The 27,514-nt window shown below is 35.8% G+C and overlaps 1 protein-coding gene across 2 annotated transcripts in view; it reads left to right on the top strand.

Annotated features, from left to right (window-relative positions):
• Pus7 (pseudouridine synthase 7) overlaps nt 1–22,612 on the top strand; it is a 47,605-nt gene extending 24,993 nt beyond the window's left edge. For both annotated transcript variants that reach the window (XM_078040228.1, XM_078040227.1), the window contains 9 exons: nt 3,210–3,338; nt 3,960–4,085; nt 11,337–11,398; nt 12,519–12,679; nt 13,689–13,815; nt 15,303–15,404; nt 18,764–18,893; nt 20,291–20,382; nt 21,521–22,612. In XM_078040228.1, the coding sequence (XP_077896354.1) occupies nt 3,210–3,338; nt 3,960–4,085; nt 11,337–11,398; nt 12,519–12,679; nt 13,689–13,815; nt 15,303–15,404; nt 18,764–18,893; nt 20,291–20,382; nt 21,521–21,657 (1,066 nt within the window). In that variant the 3' untranslated portion in view covers nt 21,658–22,612. The remainder of the gene's footprint in view (nt 1–3,209; nt 3,339–3,959; nt 4,086–11,336; nt 11,399–12,518; nt 12,680–13,688; nt 13,816–15,302; nt 15,405–18,763; nt 18,894–20,290; nt 20,383–21,520) is intronic.
• The last annotated feature ends 4,902 nt before the right edge of the window (nt 22,613–27,514 follow it).

The raw sequence follows: 27,514 nt of genomic DNA, 5'->3' as shown, positions 1-27,514 counted from the left end.
GTTGACTACCTACCTTAATTTCATATGTCAGATAAATTCCAGGTGGGTTGAACATTTAAACATAAAGATAAAACTGAAAGTATTCTACTAAAACCTGGGGTGTTAATAAGTAATCTCTGACTAGGGACACCCTTTCTATGACTTGAACCAGAACTTTTTTTTTTTTTAATAATTCATGAATTTGACTAAAATTTCTGCATTTCGTTCTCATTTACAGAAAAGTGTTGTCAACTGTAGGGGGAATGGTAAGATTCAAAAAAACACTCTTTCAGTGGACTGTAATATCTTTGGTGCCTAAACAGTTGGCTGAAGTAAGGGTACTCTGTGAGGGCAGATTTTTTTACACAATTTCAAAAGTGTGCCTCTATAGATCACTAAAAAAAAAACAAAACAAAACAGGGAGAAGTACCTTTGCAGTGGAAAGACCTAATAAGCACCATCCTAATCAAGTGATGAGCAAACTAAATCATTGTTTGGGGTTTTGGTACTGGGAATTGAACCCAGAGATGCTCCCACTTTATATAGAGACTGGCCTCACAACCTTGTCTAGGTTGGCCTCAAACTTGGATTCACGTGCTTCAGCATCCTGAGTAGCTGAGATTACAGGCATGTGTGCCCTGCTGAATCATTGTTTTTGATGTCATATACTGAACACATAATGAACAGGACCACAATGTCACCTAAGTAGTATTTCTACCAGTATGTTTACCTGACTTTACTCACAAAGAAACAGAAAAATCTAAATTGAAAGACATAGAACAGCTGACTGGATTATTCTAAAAGTCATGAAAAACAGCACGTTAGCTAGATCCAAAATTTGCTCCATGAAGACCAAATAGATACCACAACCACAATATGTGATCCTCTACTGGATCCTGAATTTAAGCAACTTAGAAAACAAAACACATAAACAGAACCAGCTGGATGCAGTGGTACACACTTGTCAACCCAGCTACTCTAGAGGGTGAAGCAGGAAGATCGTAAATTCCAGTTAGTCTGGGCAACTTAGCAAGACCCCATTGCAAAATTTAAAAAATAAAAAGTGTTGAAGATGCTTAGGATGTTCAGAGGAATGACACCAGTATCAGCTTGGCTGTGATGAGGACCTTAGGAATAATGGCAGTGGTAGGAGCGCATACAAGAGGAAGAAAGGGTATTGCCAAATGGGAAGCTAAAGAGTGATTCAGGAGTCAGGCATGCTATTGTCATGATTCTCTCTATAGATCCCAGAGAACTTCATTAGTCCCTTTTGAGGACAGCACACACAAACACACCCACAATGACTTAAGGACTCCCGGCTAGGCTATACCTCTTAAAGGTTCAGCACCTCCCATAATTTCACACTGAGGACCAAGCTTCCAACTTATGAATCTTTAGGGGGCACACTTAAACCATATCCAAATCATAGCAAGGAAATAGAAACAGGGAGGAGGCAATGGATATCTACATATTGGTGTGTGAGCATAAATTGATTCAACTTCTGGAGGGTGATAAGAGTTAAAATTTTAAATCCACCCCTTCTACTTTTAGAGATTCTATCTCATACAAATACCTGTATAGGTGCACAAAGAAATGTACCTGAGGATATTTGCTGTAGAATTGTTTGTAAATAGCAAAAGATGGATAGCAGCTTAAATGTTCACTGAAAGAAAGGCTAGGAATATGGGGCTAGGGTTGTAGCTCAATGATACAGCACTTGCCTAGCAAGTGTGAGGCACTGCATTTGATCCTCAACACCACATAAAAATAAATAAATAAAACAAAGGTATTGTGTCCATCTACAACTAAGGGGAAAAAAAGGCTGGCGGTATAGTTCAGTGATAGTAGTGCTTGCCTTGCATGCTTAAAGCCCTGGGTTTGATCCCCAACACTAGAGGAAAATTACCTACACTCAAACGTCCATTAAAGGACAATGCAACAGACATACTGTGCAGCTGTACAAAGGATGAGACAGCTTCAGAAATACTGTGTGGATAAAGCAAACCTCTAATAGGCATTCTTTAAATGACTAAGGCAAAATGCTCAGCTTTTTTTTTTTTTTTTTTTTTTTAATGTTTCCGTGCTAGGAATTGAATCCAGGGCCTTATGTAGTCTAGGCAAGCATTCTACCACTGAGCTATATTCCTCAATCCAATATCTGTGTACCCAAATTTGCTTTTTAAAAGAGAGGACCTAGGGGCTGGGGCTGGGGTTCAGTGGTAGCGCACTCACCTGGCAGGTGTGAGGCACTGGTTTCCATTCTCAGCACTGTATATAAATAAATGAGAAAAAGGTCTATCAACAACTAGAAAAAAATTTTTTAAAAAAGTACATAGGTACTTGTTAATATGGGTGTGCTTACTTTGTGAAGATTTATCAGCTGACCTTGTATGATTTATTTTTTCTGAACAGAAAGCATGCATATATATATAAAGCTTACTAAAAATATATACAGAAAATATTTCTGGAGAAATATATAAAAAAAACTTAATATTGACTGTCAGTGGGGAGGGCCATTGGGGATTGAGATAGGATAAAGGCTTTTCAATGCAGGTTTTTGTTTTTCTACATAGATTTCCTATTGAGGAAAACAAGGAATTTTTAATGAAATTTTTATAATAGCATAGGAAACATTTATATTAAATGGTTGCAGCAGAGTACAGATTTGTGGGAGGGTACCGGCTATATATGTAACTTTAACATGTGTTTAAAAAAAAGAATGGGAAGAAATTCAAAGTTAGATTGAACAGATTTTTTTCCAGGGGATGAACCTATGAATTTTTTCTTGCTGCATTTTTTTGTGTTTTCCAAGTTTTCTGTAATAAATTCACAGTATTTTTCTGATAGACAAAAATGTGACTGACCATTTTTTAAATGCTTTTTACCATTCTTTATAATTATATGGGAATGCCACCATCCCTTTACTCACTTCCCCCCATGAAAAAAATAGAAAATTTCACAAATATTGTTGTTCTCTTACTCAGTGTATTAACCACAAAGGATTTAAGTGTGTAAAATATGGCCTAGGTCATGTTATTCCCATAGAAGCAGGCACTACTGTGTTGACAGAAAGAAAAGAAAATTGTGTTACCCCAACCTTCTGCAGTGCCTGTCTTTCCCAGCAGTCACAGCTATGGCGTAGTCTTGTTTTCTGTAGTAAGGTATCTTAGGCTATTTCAGTTAGACAATAACTCATGATTTTCCTTCTGCTTCATTTTTTTTTTTTAAAGAATAACTGCACAAAGACTTGCCCACCTGAATAAATGCTTGATGAACTTTAAGCTAGGAAATTTCAGCTATCAGAAAAACCCTCTGAAATTGGGAGAGCTTCAAGGGAATCACTTCACTGTTGTTCTCAGGTAAAGAACTGAACTGAAGGAATGCTGACCAGAGGTATCGTGCCTGGTCATCTTGAATCTGTTCATAACAGTTGTTAATCAGGTGTGGGTTCACTGGTATTGGGCCTGAGGGGGCCCTGAGGTAATTGCTTCTATAGTATTTATACTGGAAAATAATCTCCATTCTCCTTTTAAAAGCTTAGCACAACCTTTGGAAAAACAGTCTTCTTCAAATACTGTGTTAAAAGATAGCCTGTGATTTCATTTCATTGAGATACCTGAAAGAGGCACATCTGCAGAAAGTAGAGTAGAGGTTACTGGAGGCAGGGAGGAATGGAGAGTTATTCTTTAATGGGTACAAAATTTCAGTTTGGGAAGATGCAAAAGTAAGTAATAGTGATAAAGATTACACAATATTGTGAATGTACTCAAAGCTATTGAATCATACATTTAAAAATGACTAAAATGATAAATTTACTGTTAAAAATATATTACCACAATTAACAAAGAGCCCTCAGGAGAGGGAGAGAAAGTACAAGGGAGCAAAGGAGATACATAGACGGGTCACAATCATTTATAATTCACATCCCTAAATGTGTTTGGCTGTAAATATTTTTCTCTGGATAATTTGGGCCCCTGCAGAAATATAACAGGAACTGATGACCAAGTACAACAAGCTATGAACTCTCTCAAGGAGATTGGATTTATTAACTACTATGGAATGCAAAGATTTGGAACTACAGCTGTCCCTACATATCAAGTTGGGAGGTTTGTATTTAATTTTGTGGCTTTTATCTAAAAGAGATCTCTTATAAAAAAAAAAGTAAGGTTTTTGTTGTTGGTGTTTTAAATTATTTCTAGATTTCTTCATGTTTAGGGTGACTAAATTGCTGATCCACAGCTTCTTTTAATTTAATTTTTGTTCTGTTTTAAGATAATGCATACACAGGATTAAAAAAAAAATTCAGAGTTCAAAAGAACATGACCTGGGAAGTAAGTTTTTTTCCCACCCTCAATAGCCCCTTCAGGGATTCTGTTTTTATTTTTAAAATAAGTGGCCTAGCAGTTGTGTGACTCTTACCCAGAATAGCCAAACTGAAATGATATATTTTATGATCTCTGTTAGCAAATGATTCCCAGTGTGTTAAACTGTGACCTGTCCTTCACCCAACCCTTTGAAGAAAGTGGTAGAGGACATACTATCTAGGGTAAAGTAGGGTAGACATCATATCAATAAATATTTAGATTATAAACCTACATTTGGAATCCTGCTAACCAGCAGAGATAATGTTCCATAAAGTAATTATTCATGTGAGTTAAAATTGTAGTTACAGGTTGGAAGTGATCCAAGAGTTGTCATGCCTTATGTTTCAACCCTTCATCTTAGCAAAGATGAAATTTAGGCTTAGAGAGGTCAATCCAAACTCATTTGTTACATAGCTATGGTTCTGGAAATAGATCTTTCTTGACTTCTGGTCCATTTATTTTAGCAACTAACTACACAAAATTGCATTTGTTTGTGTGATTTTAGAAGCACAAAATGATAAATTCTATCATGTATTTCTTTTACCCTTTTTCCCCTTAGTTCTGGGGATAGAACCTAGGGATCCTCTTCCACTGAACTATATCTTCATCCCTTTTTATTTTATTTTGAGACAGGGTCTTGCTAAGATGTTGAGGCTGTCTCAAACTTGCCAACCACCACATGCTTCAGCCTCCCAAGTAGTTTTAAAGCAGTGTTGTGAAGGATAAAAGTACAGGTTGAGAAGTCAAGCTTGGATTATCATCCTTATTCATCTGTAAAAAGGAAATAATACCAACCTTACAGGACAGTGAGATGTTGTTTATGCAGCACTTATTTCTATTCATTTTATATAGTAAGTACTCAGTAAATGGATATTAATATTTTAAAATTATAGCATCTGAGGATGGTGGTGTTTACCCATAGTTCCTGCTACTTGAGCAACTGAGACAAGGATTGTTTGAACCTAGGAGTTTGGGGCCAGCTTGGGTTACATGGACCCTGTCTCTTAACTTTATTTTTTTAATTTTAATTTTAATTATTATTATTTTTGTGTGTGTGTGTTGCTGGGGATCGAACCCAGGGCCTTGTGCTTGAGTGGCAAGTACTTTACCAACTGAGCTATATCCCCAGCCCTGTCTCTTTAAAAAAAAAAAAAAAAAAAAAATTAAAGTTTACTAACCATAGAAAAAAATTGTTACCAAGATGATAACTATAAAGAAAAATACATTATCAACCTTGCTAATGGTTACAGGACGTGGGTAAACATAGTAAAGATACTAATTATATTATGAGACAAACATTTAGGAAGGATGTATCAATCTATACATTTGTAATTAATTCAGCAGAAGGAGAGCCATTAGACTCTGTAATTTTTGCTCTCTAGAGATAATTGATACAAATAGCTAATTAAAATGAGACCAGATTTATCCAGGATCAAAAATTGTATAGCATGCTTAAAGATCAGTATAGAGTCAGTTCAAAATTCCAAGCCATTTCCATAACCTGCTTCTTAAAAACACATAAAAATGAGGGGCTAGGGTTGTGGCTCAGAGGTAGAGCGTTCACCTGTCACATGCCAGGCTTTGGGTTCGATCCTCAGCATCACATAAAAATAAAGGTATTGTATCCAACTACAACTAAAAAATAAATATTAAAAAAAACCAAAAATGATAATACACCATGATCAAGTAGGTTTCATTTCAGGGATGCAAGGTTGGTTCAACATAAGCAAATCAATAAATGTAATTCATCACTTAAACATAATTAAGAACAAAAATCACATGATCATCTCAATGTTTGCAAAAACACACTTTGATAAAAATCCAACATCCTTTCATATTAAAAATGCTGGAGAGGGGCTGGGGTTGTAGCTCAGTGGTAGAGCACTTGCCTGGCATGTGTGAGGCACTGGGTTGGATCCTCAGCACCACACAAAAATAAATAAAGGTACTGTATCCATCTATACAACTAAAAATTAGTAAAAACAAACAAACAAACAAACAAAAACAACACTGGAGAATCTAGGGATCAAAGGAAGTTTTCTCAACATCGTAAAAGACCATTTATAACAGATCCAAAGCCTAACTAGAGAAAAACTAAAACATTTTTTCTAGGAACAAGACAAGGCTGTCCACTCTTCAATATGCCTTTACAACATAGTCCTCAAAACATTAGCCAGAGTAATAAGGCAGGAAATCAAAGGGATACAAATCAGAAAAGAAGTCAAACTATGTCTGGTTGCCTATGTATGATATGATTTATCTGGGAGATCCCCCCCACCAAAAAAGAATTGTGTGTGTGTGTGTGTTTTTCCCTATCTTCAAAGAAACCTACTATTACTACTATAGGACCTTCTGAGGGAATAAACAAAGTCTCAACTCATAGTTTTAAGAAGGAAGGATGACTTCCAAATATATACAGAAAGAATTCTTATTTGCCGCAGTAAAAAGACAACCCATTCTAAATCTGAGCAAGTAGTCTGAACAGACCTTTCTCCACAGAACATAGATACCTTTTAATAAGCATATAAAAAGATGCTCAGCATCACTAATCATTAGATAAATGCAAATCAAAACCATAATAATATACTGCTTTATCCCCTACTAGGATGGCTAAAATTAAAAAAAGAATAACAAGTGTTGGCAAGGGTATAGAAATTGGAACCTTCATACATTGTTGACGGAGATATAAAATGAGACAGCCATTTGGAAAACAGTCTAGTAGTTCCTTAAAAGGTTAAATAGAGGGCTGGGGTTGTGGCTCAGTGGTGGAGTACTCGCCTAGCAAGTGGGAAGCACCAGGTTCAATCCTCAGCACCACATAAAAATAGAAGGCATTTTTTTTAAAAGGTTAAATAGAGTCTCCACCTGACCTAGCAATTTCATGCCTAGGTATACATACCAAAAAGAACTGGAAATATTACATTCACACAAAAATTTTCACAAATGTAAATTTATCATCCAAAAGAGTAGAAACAACTGTCATCAGCTGATGAATTAATAAATGAAAAGTGATGTACAATAGAATATCATTCAGCAACATAAAGGAAGGACTTACTGCCACATTCTATAACATGAATTATTTTTGAAAACATGAAGTGCAGAAAGCCAATCACAAAATACCACATTTTGTGATTCATTTGTATGAAATGTCTGGAATAGGCAAATCTTCAGAGGCAGGGCCAATAGGGAGCTAATGAGATAGGATTTCTTTGGGGGTGATGAAACTCTTCTAAAATTATGAGATATGGCACAAAAGGCCACAATGGCAAAAGCCATTGAATTTGTACACTTAATGGGTGAATTATATGGTATGTAAAGTCTACCTCAGTAAAACTTTTTTTAAAAAGATGGAGTAAATCCTCACATATCTTGGTAAATGATTCTAAACAAGGGTGATATGACTATCAGTAATTATAAAATAGTGCTGGGAAAACTGGAAAGTCACATGCCGTATACCAAAGTTGACTTTTCCCTTATATATAAAAGTTAACTTAAATGGATCAAAGAAACACAAGAACTCTATCAAAACTCTTAGAAGAGGCTGGGGATGTGGCTCAAGCGGTAGCGCGCTCGCCTGGCATACGCACAGCCCTGGGTTCGATCCTCAGCTCCATGTACAAATAAAGATGTTGTGTCCACTAAAACTAAAAAATAAATATTAAAAAATCTCTCTCTTTTTAAAAACAAAAACTCTTAGAAGAAAATCTATTAGATTTGTTAGTAGTTCCTTAGGTAATGCACCAAATACAGTCAGAAAAGAAAAGAAAAAATGGATAGTTTGTACTTACCAAAATTAAAACAATCATTTGTGGTGGAACATACTTGTTACCCAGCTGTGTAAGAGTCTGAGGTAGAGGATCACAAGTTGAAGGCCAGCATGGGTAACTTAAATTTAGGCAAACTCTGGCCTCAAAATAAAAAATAAAAAGGGTTGGAGTTGTATGTAGCATTTGTGCATTAAACAATATTATCAAAGAAAGAAAAGGCAGCCTGCAAAATGGAATAAAATATTTGCAAATCATATATTTGATGAGAATTGTGTCTAGAATATAAAAAGGGCCACAACTTAACAATTTAAAAATAATTAAAAATAATCAATAAGTACATTAAAAGATACCCAGCATCACTAGTCATTAGGGAAATATAGATCAAAATTACAATGAGATACCACTTTGTACTCACTAGGCTAAGTAAGTGTTGGTAAGGATGTAGAGAAATTGGAACCCTTGTGCATTGCTGGTTGGATTATAAAATGGTTTAGCCACTATGGGAAAGGATGGCAGTTCCTCAAAAAATAAAATGTAAATGACCATATGATCCAGCAGATCTACTTCTGATTATTATATAAAAGCAGGAGTGAACTGATGTTTATACACTCATGTTCATAATGTCATTATTCACAATAGACAAAAGGTAGAAGTAACCAAAGTGTCAGTGAACAGATAAAAAACAAAATGTGATACATGCACTCAAGGAAAATAATTTATCCTTTAAACTGAAGGAAATTTTGCGGTGTGGTAGCACAAGTTCAAGGCCAGCTTCAGCAACTCAATGAGACTGTCTCAAAAAATAAAAAGAGGGCTGCGGATGTGGCTCAAGCGGTAGCGTGCTTGCCTGGCATGCTTGTGGCCTGGGTTCGATCCTCAGCACCACATACAAACAAAGATGTTGTGTCTACCGAAAACTAAAAAATAAATATTAAAATTCTCAAAAAAAAAAAAAAAAGAGATGAGGCTGGAGACATAGCTCAGTTGGTAGAGTGCTTGCCTTGCAAGCACAAGACCCTGGGTTCAATCCCCAGCATCACACACACAAAAAAATAAATAAAAAATAAAAAGAGTTAGAGATGTAGTTCTGTAAGTAAAGCACCCCTGGGTTCAATCACCAGTACCAAAAAAAAAAAAAAAAAAGGAGGGGGTAGGAAATGTTTATATATGCTATAACATGGCTATACCTTTCAGACTGCTAACTGAAATAAGCCAGTCACAGAAGGACAAATAATGTATGATTCCTTTTTTTTTCCCCTTCTCCTGTTACTGAAGATTGAACCTACGGGTGCTCTATCATTGAGCAACATTCCCAGCCCTTTTTTTAACCTGGGACCTTGTGCATACTAGGCAAGCACTCTACTGCTGAGCCACATCCCCAGCTTCTCAGCCCTTTTTGTTTTTTATCTGGAGACGGTGTTGCTCAGTTAATAAGGCTGGTATTGAACTTATGATCCTCCTGCCTTGGTCTCCTGCGTTGTTAAGATTATAGGAGTGTGCCATCATGCCTGGCTGATTGCTCACATGAGATCCTAGAGAAGAGTCATAGAAAATATAATAGTGGTTGACAGGTGAATAGGGAGTTATTGTTTAACAAGTACAGAGTTTCAGGTAGGAAAGATTCAAAAGTTCTGGAGATGAATGGTAGCGATGGTTGCACAATAGTAAATGTGTAAAATGCCACAGAACTGTACACTTAAAAATGGCTCAAATCATAAATTTTGTGTTTATTTTACCATAGTAAAATAAAACAATGTGGAGGAATGAAAGATACCTGGATGCAGTGGCACTTGCTTATAATCCCAGTGACTTGGCAGGCTGAGGCAAGAGAGTCACAAGTTCAAGGCCAGCCTCAGTAACAGTGAGGCCCAGAGCAATTCAGCAAGACTCTATCTCTAAATAAAAATTTTAAAAAAGAGAGCAAGAGAGAGAGCTGGGGATGTGACTCAGTATTAAAGCACCTCTAGGCTCAATCCCCAGTACCAAAAAAAAAAAAGGTAGAAGAAAAGGACAAAACATCTTCACGTGTAGTATACCAGATAACCTTTCATAAATCAGATATGTACATATTTAATATAAAAGTTGATATCTTCACAATATATGGTAGTGTCTTAAAGATATTGAGAAGTCATGCAGTTAAGAATTATATTATACAGGTAGTAAATATTTTCGGCTTTGTGTGACATGTAGTGTTTGTTGCAACTGATAAGCTCTGTGTTATAGTATTAAGTAGCCATAGACAATATGCAAATGAATGAGCAAAGCTGTTTTCCAATAAAACTTTATTTAAAGTCAATGACCAACCAAATTTGACAGTTGATGCTGAATAAAGGTTTTTATCATTTAAGTCTTTCTATTATATCCAGCAGACCAGTGCCAAGTACTGTTAGTATTAAACTCTTTCTTGAAATGTTACTGAAAGTGCGCTGGGTGTAGCTTAGTGGACAAACACTTGCCTCATGTGTACAAGGCCCTGGATTCAATCCCCAGCACCATTAAAAAAAAGAGAAAGAGATGTTGCTAAAAGCCTGTCCAGCTGAGTAATTTATCACCCCAGGAGTACAAAATGTGGATGTGTAACTGATGTGATTCTGCAATCTGTATACAGGGTAAAAATGGGAGTTCATAATCCACTTGAATCAAATGTATGAAATATGATATATCAAGAGCTTTGTAATGTTTTGAACAACTATTAAAGAAATAAATAAATAAACAGGAAAAAGAAGACTGATGTAATATGACTTGTTTCAGGACTAAGAATGGTTAACAATAGGAAATCCATTATATAATTACAAGAATTATAACTTCAAAAATAAAGATGTTTATATTTTGGCAAGAAAAATAAAGAAGGATTAATTGTATTTATTCTGTTTACCTGGATAAGAAGGTATTTATTAACATGGAGAGGTTTTTTTTTATTTAGAAATTAACAACAAACTTTTATTCACATAAACATACCACGTATAATGAATTAAAATCAACTATATAGTATTTATATTGTTACAGCTTTTGAAACTTTAATGTTATGAGTAAGCATTGTCCTTAATTTTATTCTCTCATTTCTAAAGTCCTTTTGCATTTACATTTGAAATCAATATCATAGTTTTTCTACTAATGTTTAGTAAAATAATATGAAGTTAGTATGATTTGTTAACTCTTCAAAGATATGGGCAGAGAAGATTCACCTTAATGCAAAGTTAAGTAAATAAATACTTTTTAATTTTAGAGCTATTTTACAAAATTCCTGGACAGAAGTCATGGATTTAATACTGAAACCCCGTTCTGGAGGTAAGAATAAAATTCATGTTAAGAAAATAGATAAGGGGGTGGGTTTGTATCTCAGTGGTAGAGCATTTGCCTAGTACTTGTGAGGCACTGGGTTCGATCCTCAGCACCACATAAAAATAAATAAAATAAAGGTATTTTGTTCATCTACAACTAAAATTAATAAATGTACAATTTGTTTCTTTATATTTTTTCACAATTTTAAATTTATATCCTGGTTTTAGCTCTTTAACTTATCTAATTTATTAATTTAATCAATGAATATTTTAAGAATTAAATTTATTTCCCTTCATTTGCTACTAAATATCTGAATATATTGGGATCACATACATGTGGCTGTTTTGTTAAGGTATGGTATTATGAAATATAAAATCTTGGCAAAATGCCCTAAGAATTTTTAAAGAGTGCACTAAAAATTTTCAGAAGTATCTCTAAAAGCCTGGCACAGTAGCACATGCCTGTAATCTCAGTGGCTCAGGAGGCTGAGGCAGGAAGATCTCGAGTTGAAAGCCAGCCTTAGCGACAGCAAGAAACTAAGCAACTCAGTGAGACCCTGTCTCTAAATAAAATACAAAATAGGTCTGGGGATGTGGCTCAGTGGTCCAGTGTCCCTGAGTTCAGTCCCTGGGATCCCCCATCCCATCACCACCCCCCAAAAAGGAAAAGAAAGTACCTCTAAAGCTATGCTATATAAAAGGGATTTAAGTAGAATTTTCTAAATTGTCAAAATAAGTATATTCATTATAGGTAATTAAGCCAAGAAAAATAAAATCTCAATTTAAGGAAAGTAACTCATAAAACTTGACAGCACAATGGAAAAGGAGAAGGAAGGAAAGACTACCAAGTTTTTGTCTTCTGTTGAATGAGCTATGGTGATAATGAATAAATACCTTTTGTTGTTGCCCTGGGAGGAATTCAATAGAGTCATATAATTCTTTACTCTTGCTGCACATTTCATTTTTTCCCTTTCTGGTGCCTGTCCCCAGGTGAGCAGAGGCTTTTCATGGCACCTTCATCACAATTAGACTTTTCTATCTAATGTTGTGTTCCCCAGGAAGCATGTTAAGTTGTGAAGGTTTGTCCTTTGGATAAATAGTTAAATCATAGTTTTTTTCCCCCACAGCTGAAAAGGGGTACTTGGTGAAATGCAGGGAAGAATGGGCGAAGACCAAGGACCCAGCTGCTGCCCTCAGAAAACTACCTGTCAAAAGGTGTGTGGAAGGGCAGCTGCTTCGAGGACTTTCAAAATATGGAATGAAGAATATAGTCTCTGCATTTGGCATAGTGAGTGCGATTTGTGAAGTCAGGCAATGGCTTGAAGTGGTTTAATGCTTTTTAAACTTTATCTTGGAAGATTTTACTAAATTTTGAAAGAGCAGAAACTAAAGAAGGATCCTTTGGTGATCTCCAAGAGGTATTTTACCTGAGTGATCTTTGTTCAGACCCTGAATGGTGATGAGCAGGCAATCTTAGCAGTATTTACTAACATTGAGGGCACAAGAAAAGTATTAATGTGGAGAACTTGATCTACTTTGGAAATTTAAGTGGGTTTTTTGAGAAATTCAGAATTCATTGTATAGTCATTTCTTGATCATTATCAGAACTGTAAACTGCCTAAGGAAGAGAATTGGACAGTAAGCCATCTAAATAGTTATATTAGTCTGGTTTCATCGTGGTGGATCAAGAGGGGATAACATCTTGGCAAGTACAGCCTGTACCACTGATGTTTATGTATAATCCAGGACACTTTAAAATTTAACCCTTAAGCTTAAGCCTCAGTTACTTTTATCCAAATATATCGAAAAAACAGGATTCTTTCTGAAATTTGTTGTCATTCAATCATTGTAGGTGTTCTCCTTCTGTAGAATTATGGAGGAGAAACTACTGTTTGCTGTATAATTGACTGTTTGATTTCAAGGTTCATATTTCAGGGTCAGTAGCATACCTGAACTCTATGTAGATTCCTTGAGTTTGAAATTTGATTTGAATCTTCAATTTAGGGTATAAATTCCATAATGTTTGTTTTAGTTGCATGGATGTATGCATTATAGATACAAAATGTGAAAAGCTGCTACTGATGACTGTTAATGCTCTTTAGTTTGAGGTCTTCCATCTCTAATATTCAATACTCTGTTTCAAAGCCACTGTTTCTACAGGGTATTAAAAATAAGAGATTTAAAGTATAAGTTTCTTGTACTAGAATCATCAGTAAACAAACAAGATATTTTGGAAACTGCAGTACTTTTTATATTCAGAATATCTTTTTCTTTCCTATTTTTTTCCTTCCCTCCAGATACCAAGAAATAATCGTTTAATGTATATTCATAGCTATCAGAGCTATGTGTGGAATAATATGGTGAGCAAGAGAATAGAAGATTATGGGCTGAAACCTGTTCCAGGGGACCTTGTTCTTAAAGGAGGTAAAACAGCATATATCATTGTTCAAACAAACAAGAAGTCAAGTATTTGTCATTAGTGGCTTTAAAATCTTGCCTGGAATTAAAAATTAAATAGAGCTGGGCGTGGTGGTACACAGCAGGATTGCAAGTTCACGACCAGCCTTAGTGACTTAATGAGATCTTTTCTCAACGGAAAGGTGATGATGGGGTGGCTGAGGATGTAGCACTCCTGGGTTCAATCCCCAGGACATTAAAGAAAGAGAGAGGAAGATGTTTAGTAAGTTTGGAATGGGTCTCTATTGAAAAAAATATACATCTGGTTTAAGTAAGCATGTGACTTTCTAGGCCTCCATTTTCTCAACTAGTATGTGGAATAGCATTTAGAACAATGGTGGCTAAAATTCCTTTCCAAAGGTTAATCTGGATTTAGCAAATATGTAATACTTCTAGATTTGTCTGAGCCTCTCATCTTGTTGTCAGCTAGTTTAAAAGTGTTTCTTCAGATCAATACCAGACTGGAGCTAACTTACATGTGGCCCATGATAGAATGGGCATTTAGGGCATACTGAGCCCAAAGCATTCATAAGACAGCACTCATTCTCTCTGCTGTGGAGTCCTTACTGTGTGCCAGGTGTTGCCCTAAACCCTTTACCTTCATCTTCTAGTTTAAACCCTGCCAGTACTTCTAAAAAGTAGTACTTTTCATGGAGGTTAGTTACTTGTCTTACGTTTCACAGCTGGTTAATAAAAAAGAAAAATCTGGGCTCCAAAATCAAGTTTGTTTCATTTCAAGGTCTATATTCCGGATCAGTAGCATACCTGACCTCTATGCATTAGCTTGTTTTTTCCCTGATGTATCACCTTTTTTCTCATGCAGTACTGGTTATATCCAATGCTTTTTTTTTTTTTTTTTTTTAGTTTATTTATAGTTGTAGATGGACAGAGTTCCTTTATTTTATTTGTTTTATTTTTATGTGGTGCTGAGGACTGAACCCAGTGCCACACGCATGCTAGGCAAGTGCTCTACCTCTGAGCCACAACTCCAGCCTAACATCCAATACATTTTAATGTTCCATGTGCCACATATTTCATCCTCTAACTACAGACTGATATTTATATTGTTTATTCTTTTAGGAGAGTACATATTTGTATGATAGCTTTCCAAAAAGTATTTTGTAATATTGCTTAAGAAGGATAAAAAAAATTAAAAAAAAAATGAAGGATAAAGTAGCTGATTTTTAAAAGTAGACATTTCCAGAAGATGAGTATACAGCTGGGAGATGTTTTAAAACTATTCACTGAAAATTCTATGAAATCTTTAATTTTTATTTCTTAGAGTAGAAAAAACAAAAGAGTATGGATGGTATTGGTATATTTATATATCTTTAAGCTTCCTAGGCCCCTTAACTTGTAAAAGTTGACTTCTGATTTGCTTACATATATATAACTTTAGAAGCTTGAATTCATGAAAATAATGTCTTTTTTATTGTTTATTTGTGCATTTGCAGCCACAGCCACCTATATTGAAGAAGAAGATGTTGACAATTACTCCATTCATGATGTGGTAATGCCCTTGCCTGGTTTTGATATTATCTACCCAAAGCATAAAAGTAAGTTCTCTGGCACGGGGAATATAGCTCAATTTGTAGAATGCTTGCCACACATGCACAAGGCCCTGGATTCAATACCCAGCACTGAAAAAAAAAAAAAAAATTCTTTGGAGAAAGTAGTCTAACATAATTAAGCAACTGGCAGCCAAGAGTAAAAAAAAAGGAAAAAAAAATCAGTACCTAAAATATAATTTAAAAGATTTATTTCCATCACACTTAAGAGATATTTAGATTTCAAACATATGTAAACTGTGATTATTTATGAAAGTCTCCAAAAAGGGATGCATTCAAATGAACAATTTAAAGAAACTAAAGCCAGGAATGGTGGTACACACCTGTAGTCCTAGCTATTAGGGAGGCTAAGGTGAAAAGATTGCTTCAACCCCAAGTTTGAGATCAGCATGGCAACATAGCAAGACCCCATCTCAAAAAAACAAAAGAAAAAGAAACTAGATGGTTATAGTAGTAACAGTTGTATTATTATTATTGTTATTAGCATTACTTAAATTTTTAAAATTTATTAATTTATATTAAGTATAGGAAGAGTCTGAACTTGAACTTTATGATCTTTCTGCTTTAGATTCCTGAATCATTAGGATTACAGGTGTGTTCCACCACACCTGGCTTTACATAATTTGTTCTTGTTTTGCATTGAGATAGTAGATAGATAATTCTACCTCAGCATTGATTTTTAAAAACTGTTAAGTGCCAGGCATGGTGGCACATGCCTGAAATCCTGAGGCCAAGAGAGCAATTTAGCAAGGCCCTAAGCAACTTAGACCCTGTCTCAAAATAATAAATAAATAAAAGGGCTGGGAATGTAGCTCAGTGGAAAACACCCCTAGGTTAAATTCTCAGTAACAAAATAAAACAAAAATATATATAAGGGGCCTGGCACAGTGGCCCATGCCTGTAATCCCAGTGGCTCAGAAGGCTGAGGCAGGAGGATCATAAATGAGTTCAAAGCCAGCCTCAGCAACAGTGAGGTGCTAAGCAACTCAGTGAAACTCTGTCTCTAAATAAAATACAAAATAGGGCTGGAGATGTGGCTTAGTGGTTGAGTGCCCCCAAGTTCAATTCCCGGTACCCAAAAAAAAAGAATAGAAGGGACTTGGGATAAAGCTTGTAGCATGCATGAGGCCCTAAGTTTGATCTGCAACACTGCAAAAGAAGAACAAATTATGTAAAGCCAGGTGTGGTGGAACACACCTGTAATCCCAATGATTCAGGAATCTAAGGCAGGAAGATCATAAAGTTCAAGGTGAGCCTTAAACTTAGTGAGACACTGTCTCAAAATTAAAAAGGACTTAGGGGACTGTAAACTCCGTCGTAGAGCATCCCTTGGTTTAATTCCTAGTTCCCCCCCACACCACCACACACACACACATAATTTAAGTAATATATGATAATGGTATTTAAAAAGTCAATAAATATAGGAGTTTATAAACTGACAATTAAAAATATTAAAACAAAAAGAAAGAAAGAATGTTGAGAGCCACAGCCAAAGGGGCCCCAGCAAACTTCCAGCTGTCAGCAAACTTCCAGCTGCCGTCTGATGATTGGCTCACAGCTGGCTACAACTGACAAGATGAAGAACTTGGCTGGTACCAAAAAGAACATACATTCATCAAAGCCTTTGACAAGTCCATTCATAAAATTTTATAGCCAAGATGGGGATTTATATGCTGGCCAGGTGGTATTTCACCATTTGGATATGTAACATATGCACACCTTCTATCCAACAGTGTTTATTTAGGGATTTCTGTTGTCTTCAGTGTGTGATAGAGGCATCTTTCCTTTTCTCTGTACTATCCAACTTTTTTTTTTTTTTTTTTTTTTTAAGTACTAGGGATTGAACCCAGGAGCACTTAATCACAGAGTGGCATCCCCAGGCTTTTTATTTTTTATTCTGAGACAGGGTCTTGCTAAATTGCTTAGGGCCTCACTAAGTTGCTGAGGCTGACTTTGAACTTGCAGTCCTCCTGCCTTAGCCTTCCAAATCACTGGGATTACAAGCATGCCCATCTTGTAATCCCATCTCTATCCAGCATTTTTAACGAATATCTTGTATAAAGAAATACGGTCATATTTATAAGTAGTGTAAGTTAAGCAAGTGTTTAAGAAGAATTGTAGAAGGCATTTAATAGGGTAAAATGTAAATTCTAATGTTTATGCGCATTGATCAAAAAACAGAAAAAGCCGAGTTTGATACAGTAGTCTCTATATAAAAAGTTTAAAGTAATTTAGAGTTGTTGAACATAAGCCTGTTAAAGGATTTGGTGGAAAACACAGAATTGTAAAGTGAGGGCAATTGACAGAACCATTATTTAGTCTAATGAAGATGTGACTTAAAGGTCCGACTTTTATGAATACATGTGGAAGAAAGTTCCACTGTGTTCCAAAGTAATCAACAACAGTTACAAGGGAACATGGCTGGGGTTGTGGCTCAGTGGTAGAGTGCTTGCCTAGTATTCATGAGGCACTGGGTTCAATCCTTAGCACCACATAAAAATAAAATAAGATATTGTATCCACCTAAAACTAAAAAATAAATTAAAAAAAAAGTTACCAGGGAATAGATTTCAGTTTGGAATAGGAAGAACTTTCCTTTTAATTGGTTCATTTTAGTTATATATGACAGTGGGATCCATTTTGATATAGTTATACAAGCATGGGATATATCTTATCCTAATTAGGAAGAACTTTCTAATAATTGTGTGCCTCATAAAGAAGTAGTTCCACTTGTTATGACAACTTGTAAGTGAACATTAAAAAGCTGTCTCTCTTGTGTAAAAAAAGATTTTCCATCAGGTGCGAGGGTGAGACAGATGGTTTTTCAGGGTCTCTTATTTTTGTACGTTTATTTATAACTACCTCTTCAGAGAGTGTTTGAAGCCTATGTATATGGTTTCTTCTGACTCTGAGCACAAAATTATGGTTTAGCAACTTTGGGTGAAATGACCTTTGGTAGGTAGCTTGAGAACCTTATACCACATGTACTATGGTAGCTGCAAAGATAGCCTACAAGTTGGCCAAGCCAAGGATGAAGATATCTTCTAGTCCCCATTACTAAGTCACTAAGTTTTATTTATTTATTTGTTTATTAGTTGTAGTTGGACACAATACCTTTATTTTATTTATTTTTATGTGGTGCTGAGGATTAAACCCAGAACCTCACACATGCTAGGCAAGTGCTCTACCACTGAGCCACAACCCCAGCCCTACCATTTTGATTCCAGAGAGCAGACTTAGAATTATAAAATAAGGATGCTAATTGAATTTACATGTTACACTAGTTTTAGTCTACGTTAAGCTAACTTGCTGACAGAATTCATTTTAACTTTTTGTATTTTGTATTAGTTAGCGAAGCCTACAGGGAAATGCTCACAGCAGACAATCTTGATATTGACAACATGAGACACAAAATACGTGATTACTCCTTATCAGGGGCTTACCGAAAGATCATTATTCGTCCTCAAAATGTCAGTTGGTGAGTAATAGTCTGGAATGAAGTAGAACTGAATTACTACATAAAAGTATTAAGTTTTTTCTTCATTTATATATTTTTCAGTGCTTAGAACCTAGCATGTAAGTGTTTAATATTATTGTTGTTCTTAGTACTATTATCACTACTGCTACCAGTTGGTATTTTTCAAATCATCAGATTAATGAAGGATGAGGGATGTGGCTCAGTGGTAGAGCACTTGCCTAGCATGCACAAGGCCCTGGGTTCAATCCCCACCACTATAAAGAAAGGAAAAGAAATTTAGTGAAAACAACTCTTAGATGTTGTTAACATCAATGAATTATTGAAGAAATGTGTAAAGATTAAACTTTTTTCATTATTTCTAAAAAACCAAGATTCTTATACAGAGCTATCCCTGAATTACTCAATTAGCTGTGAGTTTTCAATAACAGTCCGGTTATTGTAATATTGTGTTTCCACAGAGAAAAGGATACTTGTGTCAATTAATTTTAAAATACTTTAATAGTATTATCTAGAACTTTACTTGATAATTTTAAAATGAAATCCTGAATTATTTGCCCATTGCCAGGAAATTCTCTCTCCTTCCTTTTCTCTGGCTGTGGGCAATGAAGTTTACAGAGTATCTTTTCCAAGGTATTGATGGTAGTGAAACCACTCTGGAGGAAATGTAAGGCCATGATTAATTCAGTCACATCTGTACAAAATAAAGTTTACTATGTCTCAACTTCATATAAAATAATTTCTATCCCAGGGAAGTATTTTGTATCATTTCCATTTGCTGACATTATCTGTCATCTTACAGTATAATAATATGGAAACAATAGTCTTATATAAAATCTGGCCTTGTTCTATTATTGAATAGTTCTATTTATATATTTATAATTATTTACAATAGACTTATGTGTTTTTCTTTTGGGGGAGGGTATTGGTGTTTGAACTTAGGGGTACTCAACCACTGAGCCCATCCCCAGCCCTATTTTGTATTTTTTATTTAGAGACAGGGTCTCACTGAGTTGCTTAGCACATGACTGTTGCTGAGGTTGGCTTTGAATTTACAATCTTCCTGCCTCAGCCTCCCCAAGCTGCTGGAATTACAGGCGTGTGCCACCATGCCCAGTTGTTTTATGTATTTTTCTTGCTAAACAAATGATGATGAACACCTTTGTGGTGGTGCATGCCTGTAATGCAGGAGGCTGAGGCAGGAGGATTACAAGTTTGAGGCAGAGGCAATTTAGTAAGACCTTGTCTCAAAATAAAGTAAAAAGGGCTGGGAGTGTGGCTAAGTGGTAGAGCATCCCAGATTCAATCCCTAGGGCCACAAAAAAGAAATGATGATAAGCAATTTAGTACCATTTATGACAGTTCATATTCACTCCTGTCTTTAATTATATATTTTAAAGGGAAGTAGTTGCATATGATGATCCGAAAATTCCACTTTTCAACACAGACGTAGACAACCTAGAAGGGAAACCACCACCAGTTTTTGCTTCTGGTAAGTCCACTCAATCTTCAGTTCTTGTGTCAACCAACTTTTACTTCAGTCTGTCATATAAAAGTGTAAATTCTTTTAAATAAATTGTTCTTACGGGCATGAGTTGTGGCTCAGTGTAGAGTGAGGCTCTGGGTTCGATACCGGCACCACATCAAAGCTAATAAATAAAATAAAGGTATTGTGTCCATCTTCAAGTAAAAAAAATCTTTTTCAGAAAAATTGTTCTTGGGCTGGGGATGTGGCTCAAGCGGTAGCGCGCTGGCCTGGCATGCGTGCGGCCCGGGTTCCATCCTCAGCACCACATACAAACAAAGATGTTGTGTCTGCTGAAAACTAAAAAATAAATATTAAAATTTTCTCTCTCTCTCTCCCTCTCTCTCAAAAAAAAAAAAAGCACAACACTTTTGTGAGAGGAAAAAAATTGAGCTTTAAAAAAAATAATAAAATAAAATTATTCTTACAAACATCAACACCACCTGTCCACTCTATGATTTCTGTTTTGGGTTTCATCATCTTAGTTTCGTGATTATAATTGGAGGCAAGTCACTAAAACAGTCAATCCCACTGAAAGTGAATGAATGTTATAGATTGTTGTGGTATTAGGTGATAAAATCTTTCCTCCTCATCTCCCACAGAGAGGCAATAAAGTGAGTTAAAGTTCACAGGTTATCATGTCAAATTTTTTATGTTCTGTATTCTGTCCCCTTTCTTCCTCTTCCAGTCCTAATTGGGATTTGTTTTGTTTTGTTTCGGGGGGTTCTTTTTACATGCATTTTTCTCTTGTGCTCTTCTATAATCTACCCTTTTAATGAAGGTTCCTGGGTAGAATTACTGTATAAGTTCGACTAGTTCATATAGTCAACTAGTTCATTTATTTATTTATTTCATTTATTTATATGTGGTGCTGAAAACCAAACCTAGTGCTCATACATGCAAGGCAAGTGCTCTACCACTCAGCCCCAGCCCCATTATAAATCTCTTACTTCCATGGTTTCATTCTCTTTGAGCCCCTATGGGAAGTAGAAGCCTAAGGAAAGGAGCACGGTTCTTTGTAATTGTAGAGAGATTATCTGATTCTATACAGTCTATCTGCAGCTACTGTCATTTTCTGACTGTTCTCTTCTTTTTTCCCTTTCAGAAGGCAAATACAGGGCTCTCAAAATGGATTTTTCTCTTCCTCCTTCTACTTATGCTACCATGGCTATTCGAGAAGTGCTAAAAATGGATACCAGCATCAAGAACCAGACCCAGATGAATACAACCTGGCTGCGCTAAGTAGAACCTTATCCACAGATGAGAAAATGCAGACAACTGTTTGCTTACTGACTTCCTATTCATTTATCTCTTAATACAGACCCAGATATGGATTTTGAATCTTTGTAGTAAAGGATTCTTTGTATTTTTTAAAGTTTTTATTAGCTTAAAGAAATAATTTGCAATATTTGTACATATGAACAAATCTTGAGGATCCTAATTTTAGCACAGAGATTATAAATTAGTCAGAATATACTTTAGGTGCTTAAATCATAATAAAATATCAGCTTTATAATATTTTGGTTTAAAGTAGAAGTTTTAGGTTTTGCTGAGTACATGAAGGCAACAGGAATTTTTAACATATCATGAATGGAATGCACAACAATGCATTTTAAGAGCAAATGCAACAAAACAAATCTTGACTATGGATAAATAATTTGAGAATCCCCATTTATAGATATAAATACACTACTCATTGTCATTATGCATCTCATGTGCTGGATTCAGGTAAGCATTTATATACTTTATAGTTTGCAATGGCTTTTGCATTTATTATCAATGCCTTGCAGGAGAGTTACAGGAATGGGGCCTTTTTTCTTAAAATGTGTCCATTTTTATTGGTTAAGATCTACTTTTTACTCTAGTGCCTTTTTATGTTCAGAATTCTTTCCACCAGATTGGTATTTGCTCAAAAATAAATAATGTCACAGAAGAAAACTTCTAAATTTTACAAGGGCTCCTTCTAACAGCAGCGTTTACCCATTGTCATTAACTGCTTAGGTATTTACATTTCTGGCATTGCATAAAACTTTTCTCTGGTGTGAAAGATAAATATGCCTTTCCAAACTTGTTTAGCATAATTGTATCAGTTTTTTTTTCTGTCATTTCTAGAGTCAAATGTTATAAATACTTTTAAAAACTCCTTTTTACTGATTATGTAAATAAATAAATACATAAAACTAAATGAAAATGAGAATTTGTCCTTGACTAAAAGTAAGAAACTAAGTGAATGAAAGAGCCTTAGAAATGGTGTTGACAGGGCTAGGGTTGTGGCTCAGTGGTAGAGTGCTTGCCTAGCATGTTGAGGCACTGCACATAAATAAAGCTCTATGGACAATTTTAAAAAATAAATAGATAAATAAATGACAAATGGGGGCTGGAGTTTAGCTCAGTGGTAGAGCACTTGCCTTACAAGTATGAGGCACTGGGTTCGATCCTAGCACCACATAAAAACAAATAAAGGCATTGAATCCATATACGACTAAAAAAATTAATTAAAAATGATGTTAACACAAAAGTGTGTCTTGATCAGGTGTGAGATTTGAGAATAATATAAAAAACTATCAAGCCAGGCACAGTGGCACATGCCTATAATCCCAACAGCTTGGGAGGCTGAGACAGGAGAATTGCAAGTTCAAAACCAGCCTCACAACTTAGTGAGGCCCTAGGCAACTTAGCAAGACCCTGTCTCCAATTAAAAATAAAAAGGGCTGGGGCAGAGAGACTGGGGTTGTGGCTCAGTGGTAGAGCACTTGCCTAGCATGTGTGAGGCACCGGGTTTGATCTTCAGCACCATATAAAATAAGTAAATAAAACAAAGGTATTGTGTCCATCTACAACTAAAAAAATAATAATAATAAAGAAAAGGAAGTGGGGCTAGAGATATGACTCAGTGTTTAAGAGCCGGTGGGTTCAATCCCCAGTACCAAAAAAATTTTTTTAATAAACAAATAAAAGACATCAAATGGCATGACCAACTGACTTACTGTTAGACTGGACTAACTATTATCCCTCCAGAGGTATCACTCCCTCACCTGCCAATATGCTTTCTGGAATAGAAAAGAAAGGAATGGAGAAGATCTGTCATATCAGGAACATTACTCCATGCAGTGTGATGACATTTCTCCTTTTTCTGGTGATGGAAAGAAGACTGAGAACAAACAATTCATTTAGCCCTTTTCTTTTAATGACCTCCACCACACGGCCAAAGTTAAAGGACTGGAAATGCCTCGGTAAAATTATCCTTTTATCTGGCTGATTTCTAGAGACTCTTGTTCTACAAAAAGCTAAATTTATTAAATGTATAGTGGTTCTGTCTGTGCTTTCCAGTAATATCCAGTTCCTATCTTTTGTCAGAATGATTATTGAAAATTATTTATGAAGAATATCTAAGTCTTCCTATTGCGAAGTGTATCCAGCAGATCCTGCATTTATAAATCAACATTAAAAAAAAAAGTGAGGCCAAATGTGGTTTCTTCATCTGGTAAATCCTATGTGTCATGTAATAAGTTAATTTTACTGGCTACATTAGCAAATTATCCATTTCTGCATGTCTTATTTTAAACACCAGTGGAAAAGTTATGATTTGAAGTTAATTCTTCATTCCTTTTTGAGCCTTGGGGACATATTTTCTAACTCAAGGGACTTAGTACGGAATAAGTCATCACCTTTACATAGAAGTCAGGACATTTTTCATTGTTAACAATGGGAGGAAGTTTCTCCAAGGTAAATTTACAAAACCTGGCAGCAACCTCATCCTACATAAAAGTGTTATAGCTGCCTAAATTTTTGCTTAAAGGATATAATAAAGGAGCATTAATTTTTAGCATAATTAAAACTTTCCTCCTTGGCGCAGTGGTGCATGCCTATAATTCCAGCACTCTGGAGGCTGAGGCAGGAGGATCACGAATTCAGAACCAGTCTCAGCAATTTAGCAAGGCGCTTAGCAACTCAGCAAGACCCTGTCTCTAAATAAAATACTAAAAGAGAGCGGGAAATGTGGCTCAGTGGTTAAGCACCCCTGGGATCAATCCCCAGCACTCCCGCCAAATAAAAATTTCCTCACAGAAAAGTTAGGTAGATAATCAAGCAATGTTTTTATTTGTGATTTCATGTTATAGGTAATAATTAGACATCTATTGTACTTATTAAAAAGGAAAAACTTGGTTGATTCTAGAATCTTCATGGTTTCATGTCATAGGTAATAACTAGATATATAGCTGTTGTACTCATTAAAAAATAAATAAATAAACTTCTAGGCAGGCACCTGTAGTCCCAGATACTAAGTAGGCTGAGGCAGGAAGATCACTTGAGCCCAGGGATTAAAGGCCATCTTGGGCAACATAACAAGACCCCATATCCAAAAAAAAAAAAAAAAATATGGCTGATTTTAGAATCAACCAAAAAATTGGTAGCAGCTGCAATACTATATTAGTACTTGAAACTTTACCATTTGCTCCAAGTAGTATAGATTAGCACAAAATGATACTTTTAGTGGAATATATTTTTAATTTTGTGGCCAATGTGTGCTTTTAAAAGAATGTGTGTATGTATATGTATATGTGTTTGTATACATATGCCTATGTGTATATGTATATCTAGATACGTATGGATATACAGACATACATAGCATATATATGTGTGTGTATATATGTCAGTTTATGCTGATGTATATGTACTTTCTTGGAGCAAAACAGATGAGGAGCTGGGTGTGGTGGTGAACGCCTGTAATCCCAGTGACTCAGGAGGCTGAGGCAGGAGGATTACAGGTTTGAAGCCAACCTCAGCAATTTAGCAAAGCTGTAAGCAACCTAGTGAGACTCTTTGGATTTGAATGTGATGTGTTGCCCAAATGCTCATGTGTGAGGCAATGCAAGAAGGTTCAGAGGAGAAATGATTGGATTATTAGAGTCTCAGCCCAATCAGTGAGTTAATCACCTGATAGGATTAAATGAGTGCTGACTGAAGGTATGTGGGGTATGGCTGGAATAGGTGGGGACTTGGCATGTGGATTTGGAGTATATATTTGTAGCTGGCAAGTAGAGAAGTCTCTCTGCTGTCTGATCATCATGTGAACTGCTTCCCTTTGCCACATTCTTCTGCCATGATGTTCTGTCTCACCTCGAGCCCCAAGGAATAGAGCCTTCTGTCTATGGATTGAGATCTCTAAAACTGTGAGTTCCCAAATAAACTTTTCCTCCTCTACAGTTGTTCTGGTTAGGTCTTTTAGTTGCAGTAGTGAAAAAGCTGACCTAAACAAACCCTATCTCAAAATAAAAAATAAAAAGGGCGGGGGATGTGGCTCAGTGGTGAAGTGCCCTTAGGTTCAATCCCTGGTACAAAAACAAACAGATTAGTAATGTAAACCATTTTTGTTTCAGACAGGAAAAAGTTAAGCATAGTAGAGGGATTATGAGTATGTTCATATTCTAAACTTCATTTCTTGAAAAGAAAGTGCTCTTTGTTCAATGGAATCTGCTTTCTCACTTTGTGGGAAAATATATTCCTATAGGATAAGACTGCTTAATTTTGGATGATGAATACTAAAGAAATATGGACACTGTCTCCAGAGGAAGAAAAGTGGGGAGTGTATGCAACACTTGCTCACAGATCCCTTAGAATTTAAGAGGCTTCAGGGCTGGGAATATAGCTCAGTTGGTAGAGTGCTTTGGGTTCAATCCCTTGCACCACAAAAAAAAAAAAAAAAAAAAAAAAGTGGAGCTTCAGTGTATTCAGATTACGATCCCCTACTATAGATAAGTTCTTTCCAAACTTGGAATCACTTGTCAGTTTTCATAAATTGCAGAATATATTTCAGGAAGTCTTAGAATCTGAAATACTGCATTTCTAACCAACTCCCAGAGGGTAGACATGCTGTTGGTCTCTACACTCTTGAAGTAGCAAGCAAGATTCTAGACTTATAGTGGCTACATGTGGCTGAACTTGAATTCAACTAATGAAATCTCTTTAGCCACAGTAGCCACATTTCAGCTGCTTCACAAATACATGTTAGTGGCTCTGTGCTGCATAACACTACCCTAGTTACCAAATGAGTCACCCAAGATACAGAGAAGAATCTGCTTGATCAGGTGTGACACCTGGTGATGCCAATGACCAGAGGCAAATGCCCACTGAATATGGGTGCAAGTAATGAGATTCAGGGCTTACACTGATTAGGAGTTCACCCTTGAAATAGATACCTTTCTAGGAAACTTCCTTAAACTCACTCCAGGATCAACTGTAGTCCATTCTTTCTTTTCCACCCTTGCTCTCAACCAGCTGTTAGACATGCCCTGTCTGACCTTATTTGTCCATTCAGAAAATTTATCCCCTAAAAAGTCTTAACTGTTAGAACCAAGTTCTTTGCTAGAACTTCTTAGGAAAGCAGCAGCTATAAGAAGCAAGAATGGGTAGAGGGGCTGTTGTTGTGGCTCAGTGGTACAGCACTTGCCTATAAGAGTACAGTGTTGGTTTGTGTTAACAGCTTTTCTACCTGTGCTTCTGAGAAGGTACCAGTATGTAAAAAGTTATCATAGGAAATTGTAATAAAAGTTATCCAAAGCCTTTGTTTCTTAATACATATTTACTGTCCCATCAGAAACTATCCATGTTTCTCTAGAGCAGTTCTGTCCAGTAGAACTACAATGTGAGCCATGTACAGTATTTTTTAGTTGTAGGGACTGTCAGTGGATACCTAAACCTCAAATAGTAGCAACCCTATGGATGCTCTTTTTTTCTTTATACAAACATAAGTGTACAGTAAAATTAATAATAGAACAGTTATGCCATATGCTCTAATAAAAGTTATATGGATGTGGTTTCTCTCCCCTGCCAGTATTTTATTGGTTGAATGCAAGTAACTAAAATTGCAGAGAACAAAACCAAAAGGGGGACTACTGTATATAATTGAAAAATCTTTCTAGTATCTCTACATTAAGAATATGAAAAGAAACACGTGAAATTAATTTTATGTATTTTATTTAAACCAGTATACCCTCAATATTGTTTCAAGTTTAATATTAAAAACTAAATTTTTTACATTCTCTTTTTTTGTACGAAATCCTCAAACTCTAATGGGTAATTTACACTTAAGGTGTAC

Source organism: Ictidomys tridecemlineatus, chromosome 2 (genome assembly GCF_052094955.1).
Source record: "Ictidomys tridecemlineatus isolate mIctTri1 chromosome 2, mIctTri1.hap1, whole genome shotgun sequence".
Lineage (NCBI taxonomy): Eukaryota > Metazoa > Chordata > Mammalia > Rodentia > Sciuridae > Ictidomys > Ictidomys tridecemlineatus.
Note: the sequence above shows the minus strand (reverse complement) of the source record. Positions and strands in the feature narration are given on the sequence as shown.